The 16,273-nt window shown below is 43.2% G+C and overlaps 1 protein-coding gene across 1 annotated transcript; it reads left to right on the top strand.

Moving 5' to 3' along the window:
• The first annotated feature begins 202 nt into the window (after window positions 1–202).
• Window positions 203–15,532, top strand: LOC139379385 (galactose-3-O-sulfotransferase 4). Its single transcript, XM_071122192.1, has 7 exons — window positions 203–259; window positions 1,701–1,820; window positions 8,153–8,303; window positions 8,421–8,567; window positions 12,015–12,135; window positions 12,433–12,635; window positions 14,401–15,532. The coding sequence occupies exons 1-7, from the start codon at window positions 237–239 to the stop codon at window positions 15,130–15,132; spliced, it is 1,497 nt and encodes a 498-aa protein (XP_070978293.1). The 5' UTR covers window positions 203–236; the 3' UTR covers window positions 15,133–15,532.
• Window positions 15,533–16,273: the final 741 nt, after the last annotated feature.

Here is a 16,273-nt window from a genome sequence, read left to right as displayed (position 1 = left end):
CAGCACTGTGAGGGCGTCACGTAGCAACCTACGGTAGCCTAAAATAATAAAGCAAAACCTCCGGGATTTTATACAGAAGACAATAATACTCGTTAATCTATAGCGATGGCTTGATTTGATCGGTGGGTTTTCGGTAAAGGCACGGCCAGGGCTCGTGCCTTCGAGATGCACGGTGGCTCCTGCTGCCGCCAATCGCTGCAACACGCCACGGAAACCGCAACCGGCCCGGTTCTATCATGGCTTTCAAACGGAGAGCGAGGTAAGAACACCGATTTTGTGTTCAGTCGAGACCGGGACGGGGTTTGCATTGCAATCCGAGCCAGCAGCGGAATCGGACAAGGGAGGTTGATAGATACAAGGCTCTGAATTTCTCATTGAAACCGAAGCTGAGATTGATGCAGACAGACAGCAGTGGTTGTTTTATTACGGTCGGTCTACTGAAAGGAGAATCCCACCAAACTAAGGCCCCCACGTTCGTGCGATAATGTCTCTTCCTTAGGCTATACCCTTCATTGAGCATTCAGTTTATATAATTTTATCGGGGCGTCTCACAATGTAACTTATGTTAAGCATTTGCTTGGCTTGCTTGCTTACTAGCAGGTCGACTCCTCATCACCATGCTCACTTGAGTGACAAACTGAAATGCGTGATTTCGCTCTGTCTGTTACGATTCTGTGGTGTAGCTAGAAAGATTAATTTTCAATCAGCAGTGTGCTGTTCTTGTCTGTGGTTATTGCTTTCAGCTTCGCCTCCGCTCAGCCCGAAAAACCTTTGTGCTTGATTGAACATCTGGGAACATTGAAGTATATTTCCACCCACTTCGTCTTTATCATCATTTTATTATAACAATAAATCAATGCATTATAGCACACAGCAGAAGAGGTTATTACTGTGACACAAACATTACAGTGGGACAGTAGACTAGAACTGTAGCAAGCTATCTAGCAGTACAATGCCTGTTACTGTTGTGGCTGAAAGAGTCATTGACAGGTTTGCACAGCACAGGGATATCGTTACAGTACCGCTAAACCAATTCCTCCTATGATGACATATGATACTGCATTGAACCAGATACCCCTATTTAGAAGTACTCTGTAGGCCTACTTCCACTATTTTCAGGAACTGTACCCCTGCCAAGTAGAGGAAAGTAAACAAACACATCAATGAAGAGCGAGTAAATTGTGTGCACACACACATGAATTCATGAAATTCCTCTACCCTCTATAGACTTGTTGTTTAGGTCAATTATTCCTTGTTCTGTTTACATACTGTGTTCGCTGACGTCATACTCTGAGAATGTTTCTCGCTGATACTGGTGCTTCTCACTGGTCATCACAACACTCAAGTCATAATTATCTTTCTCCCTCCCTCTATTTCCCTTCCTCCCTCTCTCCTTATTTCTCTGTCCCACTTCCACTCCCCTCTATCTCTCCTCCCTTGCTCTTTATACCCTCTCCCCTTCTCCTTCCTCTCCCGCCCCACTCTAGGAGGATGCGGCTGGGGCCTACGTGCCTCTGAACCTAACCCTTATATTAGTTTGGTGTGTTATATCATATTTGCTTGGTGACCCATGCAATTCTCTCTCTCTGTCTCTCTCTCTCTCTCTCACACACACACAAAGAGTATGCGGCTGGGGCACATGTGGCTCTGGACCATTAAATAAATAACAATAATATTTATAATTCTCTCCCTCTCCACAGGAGGATGCGGCTAGGGCTGGGGCGCTATCGGGTGGGGCCCATGTGGCTCTGGAAGGCCCTGCTGGTGTTCGTGGCCATCGCCTTCGCAGGACAGTTACTGGGGGTCATCTTCAACAAAAGGTCAGAGGTCCTCCACCCTAGCATGGTCCCAGATCAGTTCCTGCTGTCTTTGCAAACTCCTGTTTGACAATGAGCGTTGGAGTTGGCAAGAAAGCGCAAACAGTTGTGGGATCAGGCTATAGCTACTCTGCAGCTCTTTGTAAAAACAACGTATTTTTCTATTCTATTGTTCTTCAATAGAGAATAGAATCAACTTCCCTATCCCAGTCCATGACAAGTGTTTAACCAGTATAGGAACAACCAATACAGCAATATGTTGTGTTCAGTCAACTTTCACCTGCACCTTTAGCAATTTGCTATTTGCACCATTCTCTTTTTTTCCATATTGCTTTCATCAGCAAAACAATGAAGAAGAAAAATACATTGTAGTAGCACCTACATTATAGAGACTTATTTGTACTGTATGTTACGTCTTGGTTCATTAATAACCTCTAAAAGTCTAAGCTGTTGGGGGTTCTACTAAGCTAACATATGGAATTGTTTCAAGATGACCATACCAATCGATCATTTAGCTATATGATTTTTAATTTTAGGACCCCTTTAACTATAAAACATATATATTTAAAAAATATTTAATGAAATATTGAATTTGTCCTTAACTACTATATCCCTTGGAAACGCATTGAATAACACATTCATAAATGGCAAAAAAGACAGTCAAAAAATAAATAATAAGGTATAAGGTTTTGAAGTGTCTGGCCAATATCCAGGACATTCAAGAAATATTTAAGTAATTTTTTTTTACACATATTTACCCCTTATTTTGGTTGGCACAAAACTACCTCCATACTTCGATTAATTTGTATGGGTTACTTTCAGGCAAGTCCCGTGACACTTTTTAATATTTATTTTATTTTATTTAACCTTTATTTAACTAGGGAAGTCAGTTAAGAACACATTCTTATTTACAATGACGACCTACCAAAACACAAAAGGCCTCCTGCGGGGACGGGGGCCTGCGATTAAAAATGTAAAATAAAAATAAAACGACGAGAGACACCACAACACTACATAAAGAGAGACCTAAGACAACAACATAGCATGGCAGCAACGCATGACAACACAACATGACAACAACATGGTAGCAACACAACATGGCAGCAGCACAACATGGTACAAACCTTATTGGGCACAGACAACAGCACAAAGGGCAAGAGGTAGAGACAACAATACATCACGCGAAGCAGTCACAACTGTCAGCAAGAGTGTCCATGATCGAGTCTCTGAATGAAGAGATGGAGGTTAAAACTGTCCAGTTTGAGTGTTTGTTGCAGCTCGTTCCAGTCGCCAGCTGCAGCGTACTGAAAAGAGGAGCAACTCAGGGATGTGTGTGTTTGGGGACCTTTAACAGAACGTGACTGTCAGAACGGGTGTTGTATGTGGAGGATGAGGGCTGCAGTATGTGTCTCAGGTAGGGGGGAGTGAGGCCTAAGAGGGTTTTATAAATAAGCATCAACCAGTGGGTCTTGCAACAGAAAAACAGAGATGACCAGATTACAGAGGAGTATAGAGTGCAGTGATGGGTCCTATAAGGAGCATTGGTGGCAAATCTGATGGCTGAATGGTAAAGAGCATCTAGCCGCTCGAGAACACCCTTACCTACCGATCTATAAATTACGTCTCCATAATCTAGAATGGGAAGGATGGTCATCTGAATCAGGGTTAGTTTGGCAGCTGGGGTGAAAGAGGAGCGATTACGATAGAGGAAACCAAGTCTAGATTTAACCTTAGCCTGCAGCTTTGATATGTGCTGAGAGAAGGACAGTGCCATACTCCCAAGTACTTGTATGCAGTGACTACCTCAAGCTCTAAACCCCCAGAGGTAGTAATCACACATGTGGGGAGAGGGGCATTCTTCTTACCAAACCACATGACCTTTGTTTTGGTGGTGTTCAGAACAAGGTTAAAGGCAGAGAAAGCTTGTTGGACACTAAGAAAGCTTTGTTGTAGAGCGTTTAACATAAAATACGGAGAAGGGCTAGCTGATTATAAGACTGTATCATCTGCATATAAATGGATAAGTGAGCTTCCTACTGGCTGAGCTATGTTGTTGATGTAAATTGAGAAGAGCGTGGGGCCTAGGATCAAGCCTTGGGGTACTCCCTAGGTGACAGGCAGTGGCTGAGACAGCAGATGTTCTGACCTTATACACTGCACTCTTTGCGAGAGGTAGTTTGCAAACCAGACCAAAGACCACTCAGAGACACCAATACTCCGGCCCACAAGAATGGAATGGTCTACCGTATCAAAAGCTTTGGTCAAGTCAATAAAAATAGCAGCACAACATTGCTTAGAATCAAGGGCAATGGTGACATGATTGAGGACCTTTAAGGTTGCAGTGACACATACATAACCTGAGCGCAAACCAGATTGCATACCAGAAGAATACTACAGACATCAAGAAAGCCAGTCAGTTGGTTATTGACAAGTTTTTCCAACACTTTTGATAAACAGGGCAAAATAGAAATTGGCCTATAACAGTTATGATCAGCTTTATCTCCCCCTTTAAATAAAAAACGCACCGTGGCTGCCTTCCAAGCAATCGGAACCTCCCCAGAGAGTAGAGACAGGTTAAAAAGGTCAGAGATAGGCTTGGCGATGGTAGGGGCAGCAACACTAAAGAAGAAAGGGTCTAATCCATCTGACCCAGATGTTTTTTTGGGGGGTCAAGTTTAACAAGCTCCTTTAGCACCTTGGACTCAGTGACCGCCTGCAGGGAGAAACTTTGTAGTGGTGTAGGGGATGAAGAGGGAGGAGCATCGGGGTAGTTGCATTAGAAGGGGTGGGAGATGAGGAAATGTTGGACAGGCAAGGAGGCATGGCTGAGTCAAATAGGAATCCTGACTTATTGAAGTGGTGATTAAAGAGCTCAGCCATGTGCTCCTTGTCAGTAACAACCACATCATCAACATTAAGGAACATGGTCAGATGTGAGGAGGAGGGTTTATTCTCCAGGTCTTTAACCGTTTTACAGAACTTCTTGGGGTTAGACCCACAGAGAGAGACCTGCTCCTTAAAGTAACTAACTTTGGCCTCCTGGATAGCCTGAGTGCACTTATTTCTCATTTGACTGAACACGAGCCAGTCAGCCTGAGTATGTGTGTGCCGAGCCTTTCGCCAAATGGAATTCTTGAGGTGCAGTAACCTGTTTTTAATTCTAATTCTCTTTATGGAGGCATGTTTGTTAACAATACCACTGAAAATATGAAAAAATAAGGTCCAAGCGTCTTCGACAGAGGGGATCAAGCTGATGCTATTCCAATTTACAGAGACCACGTCATGAAGGAAGGGTTGCTCATTAAAATGTCTTAGCAAGCATCTATGACATCCGGACAAGTCCTTTCACTGAGCAGCCATTACGAAGACAGGCTGTAAAACAGTCATCACTAACGTCATTACAGAAAACACGTCAAGGAGAGTAGCCTTTTCTGGTTGTTTGGAGTGATACCTTGTGGGATTGGTAATAATCTGAGAAAGATTTAAGGAGTCCCATTGCTTTAGGACTTGGTCAGGTGGTTTAAGTATGTCCCAGTTTAGGTCACCTAGCAGGACAAATTCAGACTTAGTGTAAGGGGCCAGGAGAGAGGTTAGGGCAGGTAGGTTACAGGCCGGTGCTGATGGAGGACGATAACCACCAGCAACAGTCAACAAAGAGCTATTTGAAAGTTTAATGCTTGAAACTAGCAAATCAAATTGTTTGGGGACAGACTTGGTGGAGACAACCGAGCACTGAAGGTCTTCCTTGGTAAAGATTGCCACTCCAACTTCGGCAGATCTGTCTTGCTGAAAAAGGTTAGAACTAGAAAGGTTAACATTAGTGTTCAAAACACTCTTCCTTAATCACAATTGATCCATTTTAGGTAGTGTTAACGTGCAGAAAACCCAGGCTTTTACGAGAGCAGAAATCAGTGAAGCAGATATCAGAGCACAAGTCAGAATTGGGGCTAGCAACAGTAGATGGGCCAGGGTGTATATGCACATTTCCAGATATCATCAGCAGTAATACAATCAAGGCACGGCAGAGGACAGGGATAGCTTTTCAGTGTTGATTTATGACATTTGAATGTGCATTAGATGGCAACAAGATCATATTGTACAGCAATCTCATCAGGTAATATGAATATAAAGCCGGCGAGAGGTGGTAAGAATAGGATGGGAGGCCAAGAGTCCGCGTAACCAATAGAGAGCCAGAGTCCCGAGTGTGGGAACAAACAGTCTGTCCCACGGTTGGGTAAACAAGCAAGTTCATAGTCATCAGCATATAGGAGTCATGAGGCAAATAGCATAAAGCACAAGAAAAAAATATAACGACTTGGGGCTAGCCATTGTAAGTTCAGAGTCACTCGCCCCAACAGTGCGTGTGTGCTGGAGTTGAGCGAAAGCTCGGGAGAGAGGGGGGAAGTGTGGCGGGGGTACCTGTACCAGACAGGGGGAGACACGCCAGGACAGACAGTGAACAGATCACCAGGTGGAATCCAAGCAGCAGTGTCCCACCCACATGGGATAAGCTTTTTTCTGGAGGCAGATTCTGTGTAGAAAATGCCAGCGGATGGTCTCTGAACAGTGGGAGGGGGCTTCAAAGGCCTCTGAATTTGGGTGGGTAGGCTGTGAGACTCTCCTGCCATTGTTGGGCTCAAAGGCTTTGACACCTCTCACTTCACACCTCAGTGCTAATTGAAGTTGTATCTGTTCTGTCCTAGCAAGCTTGGTAGCCTTAACTTAGCATTATGGGGGTTGTAGAGCAAAACGGAGAACCCCATCATGTTCGTGAGAGTCTCATCTTTACATAAAGTTTGTAGGTCAAACCGTTTGGACACTACAAGCGTTTTCGTGAGAAGACCAAATTTTTTTTGTAATGTCTCATGGTCTGACAAAAACTGCTGTAGCTCGGCCACCTTCCATCATAGATGCGAAGGCTGAAATAGGCAAATGCGGTGGATTATCACGCAGCCCCATGCTCATTTTTTATGTAACTATTTAGAAAAAAGCATGCTAAGTGACCTGGTCCGTGTTGTCTTCTAGAGTGACCCAACTGTTTGGATAGAAGTGTGTCCAGTAAATAACTACAGTATTTATATGGGTCTTTCTATAAACGAGGGTACCAGTGAGGATTTCCTACACTGGACAACTTGTTACAGCTGTTGATAAGTCATTGATAATGATCTTCCAATTTATTTAATGTCATTACATTAAGATAGAAGGGGGATCGTAGCTATATTCAATAAAATGTACGAGTTGATTTATATCATATATTATATCATATATAACTACTAACTATTTGATACCACGAAATTGGGGAGACAAAAGGGGGGTAAAGATGGGGACAAAGATCATACTTTTTGGAGAAATGTCCTCTGGTCTGATGAAACAAAAATAGAACTGTTTAGACATAATGACCATCGTTATGTTCGGAGGAAAAAGGGGGAGGCTAGCAAGCCGAAGAACACCATCCCAACCGTGAAGCACGGGGGTGGCATTATCATGTTGCGGGGGTGCTTTGCTGCAGGAGGGACTGGTGCACTTCACAAAATAGATGGCATCATGAGGTAGGAAAATTGTGTGGAAATATTGAACAACATCTCAAGACATCAGTCAGAAAGTTAAAGCTTGGTCGCAAATGGCTCTTCCAAATGGACAATGACCCCAAGCATACTTCCAAAGTTGTGGCAAAATGGCTTAAGGACAACAAAGTCAAAGTATTGGAGTGGCCATCACAAAGCCCTGACCTCAATCCTATTGAAAGTTTGTGGGCATAACTGAACAAGCTTGTGCGAGCAAGGAGACCTACAAACCTGACTCAGTTACACCAGCTCTGTTAAGGGGAATGGGCCATAATTCACCCAACTTGTTGTTGGAAGCTTGTGGAAGGCTACCCAAAACATTTGACCCAAGTTAAACAATTCAAAGGCAATGCTACCAAATACTAATTGAGCGTATTCTTAAAATGAAGTGGTGATTCTAACTGACCTAAGACAGGGAATTTTTACTTGGATTAAATGTCAGGAATTGTGAAAAATGGAGTTTAAATGTATTTGACTAAGGTGTATGTAAACTTCTGACTTCAACTGTAAATTATACAATTGTATAACATTGAGGTCCTTGAAAATTACAATTAAGTTCTTGAAACAGTCCTTGAATTTGACTTATCAATGTCTGTATGAACCCTGCTTAAAGAATGTATAGTCATATGCCTATGTTGTTGGATAGGTGGTTATGGGCCAATTTGCATACATTTACATTTATTCCTCTCAGTGCAGATGTGGAACTGCATAAAAATATTTTTGTTTCAAACCATTTTGAAATGATCATCTTTTCCCCCTCCCCTCATGTAGCCTCCAGCAGGACAGGTCGCGGTCGCTGTTCTCATCCGACGGCCAGGGCCCGCCTCTGGGCTCCTGTCGGCCCCACAGCCACGTCATGTTTCTGAAGACCCACAAGACAGCCAGCAGCACTGTTCTCAACATGCTTTACCGATACGGAGAGGTAGACTACTTCATCTTCCGTTTGGCTTTCCTCCAGCAAACTTATTTTTATGTTATATTGTACGATTTTGTTTGGCTCTTTGAAAGCAGCTTCAAATCCATAGTCTTGTTATTCTAGGAGAGGGATCTGTTCTTCGCCCTGCCTCTGGGGTACCAGTTTGGCTACCCCCTCCCCTTCAACGCACACAGGGTCAAAGGTTATAGAGGGCCCCACGTGGCCGAGTTCAGCATTATGGGAAACCACATGCGCTTCAACAAACCAGAGGTACGTGCTTTAGATTATTAATTGTGTATTTCTTTATTTTCTTCCAATGTGTATTTATTGAGGTTTTTGAACAGCAAAAAAAAAACTAACAAACAAACCCATTAATAATAACAGGGCAAGACACAAGGTCAGTTGTATTGTAATTTTTCCTATATTCATGTGCATGTGAGGACATTTTTTTATTCTATATTTACACGTTGGCCTATTATTTATTGAGGAAATAAACAAAATCATAGGACAGAAGGGAGAAAAAAAACTAATACAAACAGAATATTATTTTTATTTTTTTGTGCGTTAGTTTAACACACATTATTATTTTCATGGAGCTGATGATATATTTTGTAAGTTTGGCAGGTTCCTTTGTGATTTGTTAACTGCTTCTGTTGTTGGCAAAGAAAAGGACAGTGACAATTGTATGTGTATGTTTCAACAGGATGGAGCAATTTAGCTACCAAAAGTATGTGGACACCTGTTCGTCGTACATCTCATTTGAAAATCATGGGCATTAATATATAGTTGGTCCCCCCTTTGCTGCTATAACAGCCTCCACTCTTCTGGGAAGGCTTTCCACTAGATGTTGGAAAGGACATTTTGCCACAAGAGCATTAGTGCATTTGTGAGGTCGGGTACTGATGTTGTGCGATTAGGCCTGGCTCGCAGTTGGCATTCCAATTCATCCCTAAGGTGTTCAATGGGGTTGAGGTCAGGGCTCTGTGCAGGCGAGTCAAATTCTTCCACACCGATCTCGACAAACAATTTCTATATGGACCTCGTTTTGTGCACTGGGGCATTTTCATGCTGAAACAGAAAGGGCCTTCCCTAAACTGTTGGCACAAAGTTGGAAGCATAGAAATATCTAGAATGTCATTGTATGTTGTAGCGTTAAGATTTCCCTTCATTGGAACTATGGGGCCTAGACCGAACCATGAAAAACAGCCTCAGACCATTTTTCCCCCTCCAACAAACTTTACGTTCTCCTGGTATCTGCCAAACCCGGATTCGTCTGTCGGATTGCCAGATGGTGAAACTCGGTAGTGAGTGTTGCAACCGAGGACAGATGATTTTGACGGCGGCCCCCTTCTGTGAGCTTGTGTGGCCTACCACTTTGTGGCTGAGTCGTTGTTGCTCCTAGACGTTTCCACTTCACAATAACAGCACTTACAGTTGACCGGAGCAGCTCTAGCAGGGCAGAACTGGCAGGGCAAAATTTGACGAACTGACTTGTTGGAAAGGTGGCATCCTCTGACGGCACCACGTTTAAAGTCACTGAACTCATCAGTAAGGCCATTCTACTGCCAATGTTTGTCCTTGGAGATTGCATGACTGTGCTCGATTTTATACACCTGTCAGCAACGGGTGTGCCTGAAATAGTTGAATCCACTAATTTGAAGGGGTGTACTTTTGTATATATAGTGTATCTTAGAATCATCACTGTGTGTGTGTGTGTGTATGTGTGTGTGAGATACTTGTTAGAAAACATCTACGACTGGGTTTCAACTTCACAAACATTAGACTCATTGCACACACACACACACACACACACACACACACACACACACACACACACACACACACACACACACACACACACACACACACACACACACACACACACACACACACACACACACATACACACACACACTCCTACTAGTCCTTCTAAAATATTTTGTTTATTTTCTTTAGGGGCTAGATCTGCTTTAATATTGCAGATACATTGTGGCTTCTATCACTGTAATTGGCTGCATCATTTCCAATCCCCCATATACACTACCGTTCAAAGGTTTGGGATCACTTGGAAATGTCCCTGTTTTTGAAAGAAAAACAAATTTTTTGTCCATTAAAATAACATGAAATTGATCAGAAATACAGTGTAGATGTTAATGTTGTAAATTACTATTGTAGCTGGAAACGGCAGATTTTTTATGGCATATCTACATAGGCGTACAGAGGCCCATTATCAGCAACCATCACTCCTGTCTTCCAATGGCACGTTGTGTTAGCTAATCCAAGTTTATCATTTTAAAAGGCAAATTCATCATTAGAAAACCTTTTGCAATTATGTTAGCACAGCTGAAATATGTTGTTCTGATTAAAGAAGCAATAAAACTGGCCTTCTTTAAACTAGTTGAGTATCTGGAGCATCAGCATTTGTGCGTTCGATTGCAGGCTCAAAATGGCCAGAAATAAATTACTTTCTTCTGGAACTCGTCAGTCTATTCTTGTTCTGAGAAGTTATGGCTATTCCATGTGAGAAATTGCCAAGAAACTGAAGATTTCGTACAATGCTGTGTACTACTCCCTTCACAGAACAGTGCAAACTGGCTCTAACCAGAATAGAAAGAGGAGTGGGAGGTCCTGGTGCACAACTGAGCAAGAGGACAAATACATTAGAGTGTTTAGTTTGAGAAACAGACGTCTCACAAGTCCTCAACTGGCAGTGACCAAAAATAAAGATGCATATATATGGACAGTACCAAAACAAATTATCTAATGATTCTGTTTCTTTGCAGCATAATTTGCAGAGCTGGGATGGTTGTATCCCCCATATATATAACATTCTATTGGTTGTAAACATTTTGTATAGTAATTTAAATTGAACATTTTGTATCAGTTCATAAACCATGTGCCATGGAAGCGGTACATCGACAATCTCTTCACAACAATTTTGCAATCTGTATGGCACAGCTGTCATTTTTTGGGGTCCTTAAATGACACTGGTATACTGTTTTTATCACAATTTCCATTAAACAATTTTAGTCTTTAATGCAGGGCTGACAGACAAGTTCCTTACTTTTCCCCCCTTCAACTTGCCTTTTCCACTTTTGCGGTAATGCTGCAATCAGTTGGTAGAAATTTTGGGTAGAGCAGACATTTCCATATATTTTTATTAGCTGCATGTGTGACAACTCCACCAGTCCTATTTTTGATATAATTCACAAAGATTATACTTTTGTTTGTTTTTTTATTCCCAAAATAATGTTTATTTTATAATTTAGTATATTTGAGTTTAACCATATTGTTGTAATATGTGTTCTGTCTTTCCTGGTGGATTAAACTGAAATTGCAACCAATTTTCTATGGCTTGTTTTAAAAATAGCGATATTTTGGAGATTATTTCATTTTCAAATAACCGCAGGTGAGAGGTTGTAATAAAGGCCTTCTAAAACATTAGCTAAAGTGCCACCCTGTCCCTGATGAAGTAAAGGCATTATACTGCAATGAAGAGAAGAGTGTGCGTCACCTAACTTCATATTTTTATATCCATTCTTTAGTTCATTATTAAATTTTTTACATCCAATCAAACAGTTTTCAATGTTTTTAATTATACGGTGTGGTGTACTGGGTCATTTCAAGTCATTCAAGCAGTTTGACTATGGCCTCCATCACTCGTTTTCTTTCCCCATGACCTTTGGCCCTCTGACCTCTTCTTCTGTGGTCCTCCAGGTAGAGAAGGTGATGCCAGTGGACACCTTTTACTTCTCTATCATGCGTGACCCCGTAGCGCTGGCTGAGTCGTCCTATGCCTATTACAAAGCTGTTGCCCCCGCCTTCAAGAAGGCCAAAGGTACATAATGTAGCCATTCTATTCTACTGCTTAATGCTCATGTATGTCTGATATTCTGTTACTTTTTGGGCACAGGTTAAGCCTAGTCCAGTACTCAAAAGCACTTTCATTGGAGATTCTCCATTGAGCATGCATTTTTAATTCAGGAGTAGGCTTAATCTGTGTATGGGGAATCAGTTTTTTATCTACATTGAGGTTGTATGCTGCAAAATGAATTGCCTCATTGAGGTCAAAGTTTTCTTAATCTAATTTTTATGTAATCTCTAATCTAATTTGAACCTTAATCTAATCTGACAGGCCTGGGAGACTTCGCCGACAACCCCAGGAAGTACTACGACCCCCGTCTCCGTAACAACCACTACGCCCGCAACCTGCTCTGGTTCGACTTCGGCCTGGACCACAATGCCAACTTCTCGACCACACTGGCCCGAAGAGGCGAGGCGGCCGTCCGACGCGCCTTCAAACTCATCCTGGTCTCTGAGCACTTTGACCAATCCATGGTACATATACTATTATAATATATAGTAATATATGGCATTTTGCAGACACTTTTAGCTTTTATCCATAGGTGGCCCTTATCCCAGATCAGCACTCTTTTAAATGATTTTATTTAACCTTGATTTAACTAGGCAAGTCAGTTAAGAACAAATTCTTATTTACAATGATGGTCTACCAAAATGCAAAAGGCCTCCTGCGGGGACTGGGGCTGGGATTCAAAAAATATAATATAGGACAAATCACACATCACTACAAGAGAGACACCATAACACTACATAAAGAGAGACCTAAAGACAACAACATAGCATGTGTTGCTGCCATGCTAACACAGCATGGTAGCAACACCACATGGCAGCAGCACAACATGGTAGCAGCACAAAACATGGTACAAACATTATTGGGCACAGACAACAGCACAAAGGGCAAGAAGGTAGAGACAACAATACATGATGCGAAGCAGCCACAACTGTCTCTAAGAGTGTGCATGATTGACTCTTTGAATGACGAGATAAAACTGTCCAGTTTGAGTGGTTTTTGCAGCTCGTTCCAGGTGCATTGGTGGCAAATTTGATGGCCTAATGGTAAAGAACATCTAGCCGCTCGAGAGCACCCTTACCTGCCGATCTATAAATTCCATATCCGTAATCTAACATGGGTAGGATGGTCGTCTGAAACAGGGTTAGTTTGGCAGCTGGGTTGAAAGAGGAGCGATTACAATAGAGGAAACCAAGTCTAGATTTAACCTTAGCCTGCAGTTTTGATATGTGCTAAGAGAAGGACAGTGTACCATTTAGCCATACTCCCAAGTACTTGTATGAGGTGACTACCTCAAACTCTAAAACCTCAGAAGTAGTTATCACACATGTGGGGAGAGGAGCATTCTTCTTACCAAACCACATGACCTTTGTTTTGGTGGTGTTCAGAACAAGGTTAAAGGCAGAGAAAGCTTGTTGGACACTAAGAAAGCTTTGTTGTAAGAGCGTTTAACACAAAATCCGGGGAAGGGCTAGCTGAGTATAAGACTGTATCATCTGCATATAAATGAATAAGTGAGCTTCCTACTGGCTGAGCTATGTTGTTGATGTAAATTGAGAAGAGCGTGGGGCCTAGGATCGAGCCTTTGGTTATTCCCTTGGTGAAAGGCAGTGGCTGAGACAGCAGATGTTCTGACTTTATACGCTGCACTCTTTGAGAGAGGTAGTTAGCAAACCAGACCAAAGACCCCTCAAAAGACACCAATACTCCTTATCCGGCCGACAAGAATGAAATGGTCTACCGTATCAAAAGCTTTGGCCAAGTCAATAAAAATAGCAGCACAACATTGCTTAGAATCAAGGGCAATGGTGACATAATTTAGGACCTTTAAGGTTGCAGTGACACATCTATAACCCTAGCTCTTGCTCTGAGATCCTTTATAAATACAGGCCCTGGGTTCAGTTTTTCCTTTTAGATACAGCAGATAATATTACATTCACGGGATAAGGTGGACCTGATCCTAGATCAGCACTCCTTTTCCTACGCTTTATGAATACAGGTCCAGGGGCCATATGTATCAAGCGTTTCAGCCTAGGATTGTTGATCTAGGATACATTTTGCCTGAGTGAATAAGATTACCTGATTCAAAATCAGCACTCTTACTCTGAGAAGCTTTATGAATGTGCTGACCTAGGATATGTTTTGCCTTTTCGATACAGTGAATAAGATTTAATGGACAAGGTGTACCTGATCCCAGATCAGCACTCTCTTACCTACGCTTTATGAATACAGGTCCTGCTGCGCCACGCCCTCTGCTGGCCGCTGGATGCCATCGTCTCCTTCAGTCTCAACGCCCGCCAGCAGAAGCCCAGCGGAGGCAGCTCCTGGGTGGGTAAAGTGGCTGCTGCGCAGCCCCCCGCCCTGGCTCTAACAGACGACCAACGTCTAAAGCTCCGCGAGTGGAACGCCCTGGACTGGCACCTCTACCAGGCATTCAACCGCTCCTTCTGGAACGAGGTGGATCGCTTCGGGAGAATTAGGATGGACCAGGAGGTCGCTCTTCTCCGTACCCGCCGGGATGTGCTGGCCCGGGCCTGCCTGAGGGATGGTGGGAGACCTGTGGAGGCCAGCCGCATCCGTGACAAGACCATCAGGCCCTTCCAGAGCGGCTTGGTGAAGATCCTGGGATATGAGCTCCAGCCTGGGCTGGACAACGCTACTCATCAGTCCTGTCTGAGGATGATCAGGCCAGAGATCCAGTATAAGGACTTGCTGGATGCCAGGCAGTTCCCCAGGGCTGCTCCACAGGCTGCCCAAGCCCAGGCCCCGGCTATCCCTGCTGGGGGAGCTTACTTGAGGAAAGACCCTTCTTCCCAACTCAGGACAGGAGAGCTGGGGGTGGGGGAAGGAGGAGGAGGAGGGGGGACGGGGGAGGACAGGAGTCGGTTATCTCATAGTAATAATAATAATAATAACCAGACATTGCTACGAGGAGGAGGAGGAGGGAAAGGGAAGATAAAATAGTTTTCCATCCAGAATTCACTGCCTTGAGAGAATGGATAAGACAGAACGCTGACTGAGCCTGTGTACTCTTACTCATGCACTCGTTGAGTATTACTAAAGTACTCAAGAGACTTGTTGGAAATAAATACCCATTCTCCCTCCAACCCACCTCTACTGTACATTCTCTTCTGGCTGAACTTTGGACTGGTTATGACTCTATTTCGTGTTCATACGGACTTCATGATTGCTGTGGATGTGTTTTAATGGGACTTGAAACGGAATTGCATTGCATTCAGTGGGCCAGATGTCGTTCAAAAATTCTGCTTCTCTGATCGAGAAAGAAAGTTAGATTTGGTGGTCCAACTGCTACGTTCAACATACAGTGAGGGGAAAAAGTATTTGATCCCCTGCTGATTTTGTAAGTTTGCCCACTGACAAAGAAATTATCCGTCTATAATTTTAATGGTAGGTTTATTTGAACAGTGAAAGACAGAATAACAACAACAAAATCCAGAAAAACGCATGTCAAAAATTTTATAAATTGATTTGCATTTTAATGAGGGAAATAAGTATTTCACCCCTCTGCAAAACATGACTTAGTACTTGGTGGCAAAACCCTTGTTGGCAATCACAGAGGCCAGACGTTTCTTGTAGTTGGCCCCCAGGTTTACACACATCTCAGGAGGGATTTTGTCCCACTCCTCTTTGCAGATCTTCTCCAAGTCATTAAGGTTTCGAGGCTGACGTTTGGCAACTCGAACCTTCAGCTCCCTCCACAGATTTTCTATGGAATTAAGGTCTGGAGACTGGCTAGGCCACTCCAGGACCTTAATGTGCTTCTTCTTGAGCCACTCATTTGTTGCCTTGGCCGTGTGTTTTGGGTCATCGTCATGCTGGAATATCCATCCGCGACCCATTTTCAATGCCCTGGCTGAGGGAAGGAGTTTCTCACCCAAGATTTGACGGTACATGGCTCCGTCCATCGTCCCTTTGATGCGGTGAAGTTGTCCTGTCCCTTTAGCAGAAAAACACCCCAAAGCATAATGTTTCCACCTCCATGTTTGACGGTGGGGATGGTGTTCTTGGGGTCATAGGCAACATTCCTCCTCCCCCAAACACGTTGAGTTGAGTTGATGCCAAAGAGCTCCATTTTGGTCTCATC

The sequence above is a fragment of the Oncorhynchus clarkii genome, chromosome 21 (genome assembly GCF_045791955.1).
Source record: "Oncorhynchus clarkii lewisi isolate Uvic-CL-2024 chromosome 21, UVic_Ocla_1.0, whole genome shotgun sequence".
NCBI classification, from domain to species: Eukaryota; Metazoa; Chordata; class Actinopteri; order Salmoniformes; family Salmonidae; genus Oncorhynchus; species Oncorhynchus clarkii.
This window is presented reverse-complemented; position numbering and strand designations above follow the sequence as displayed.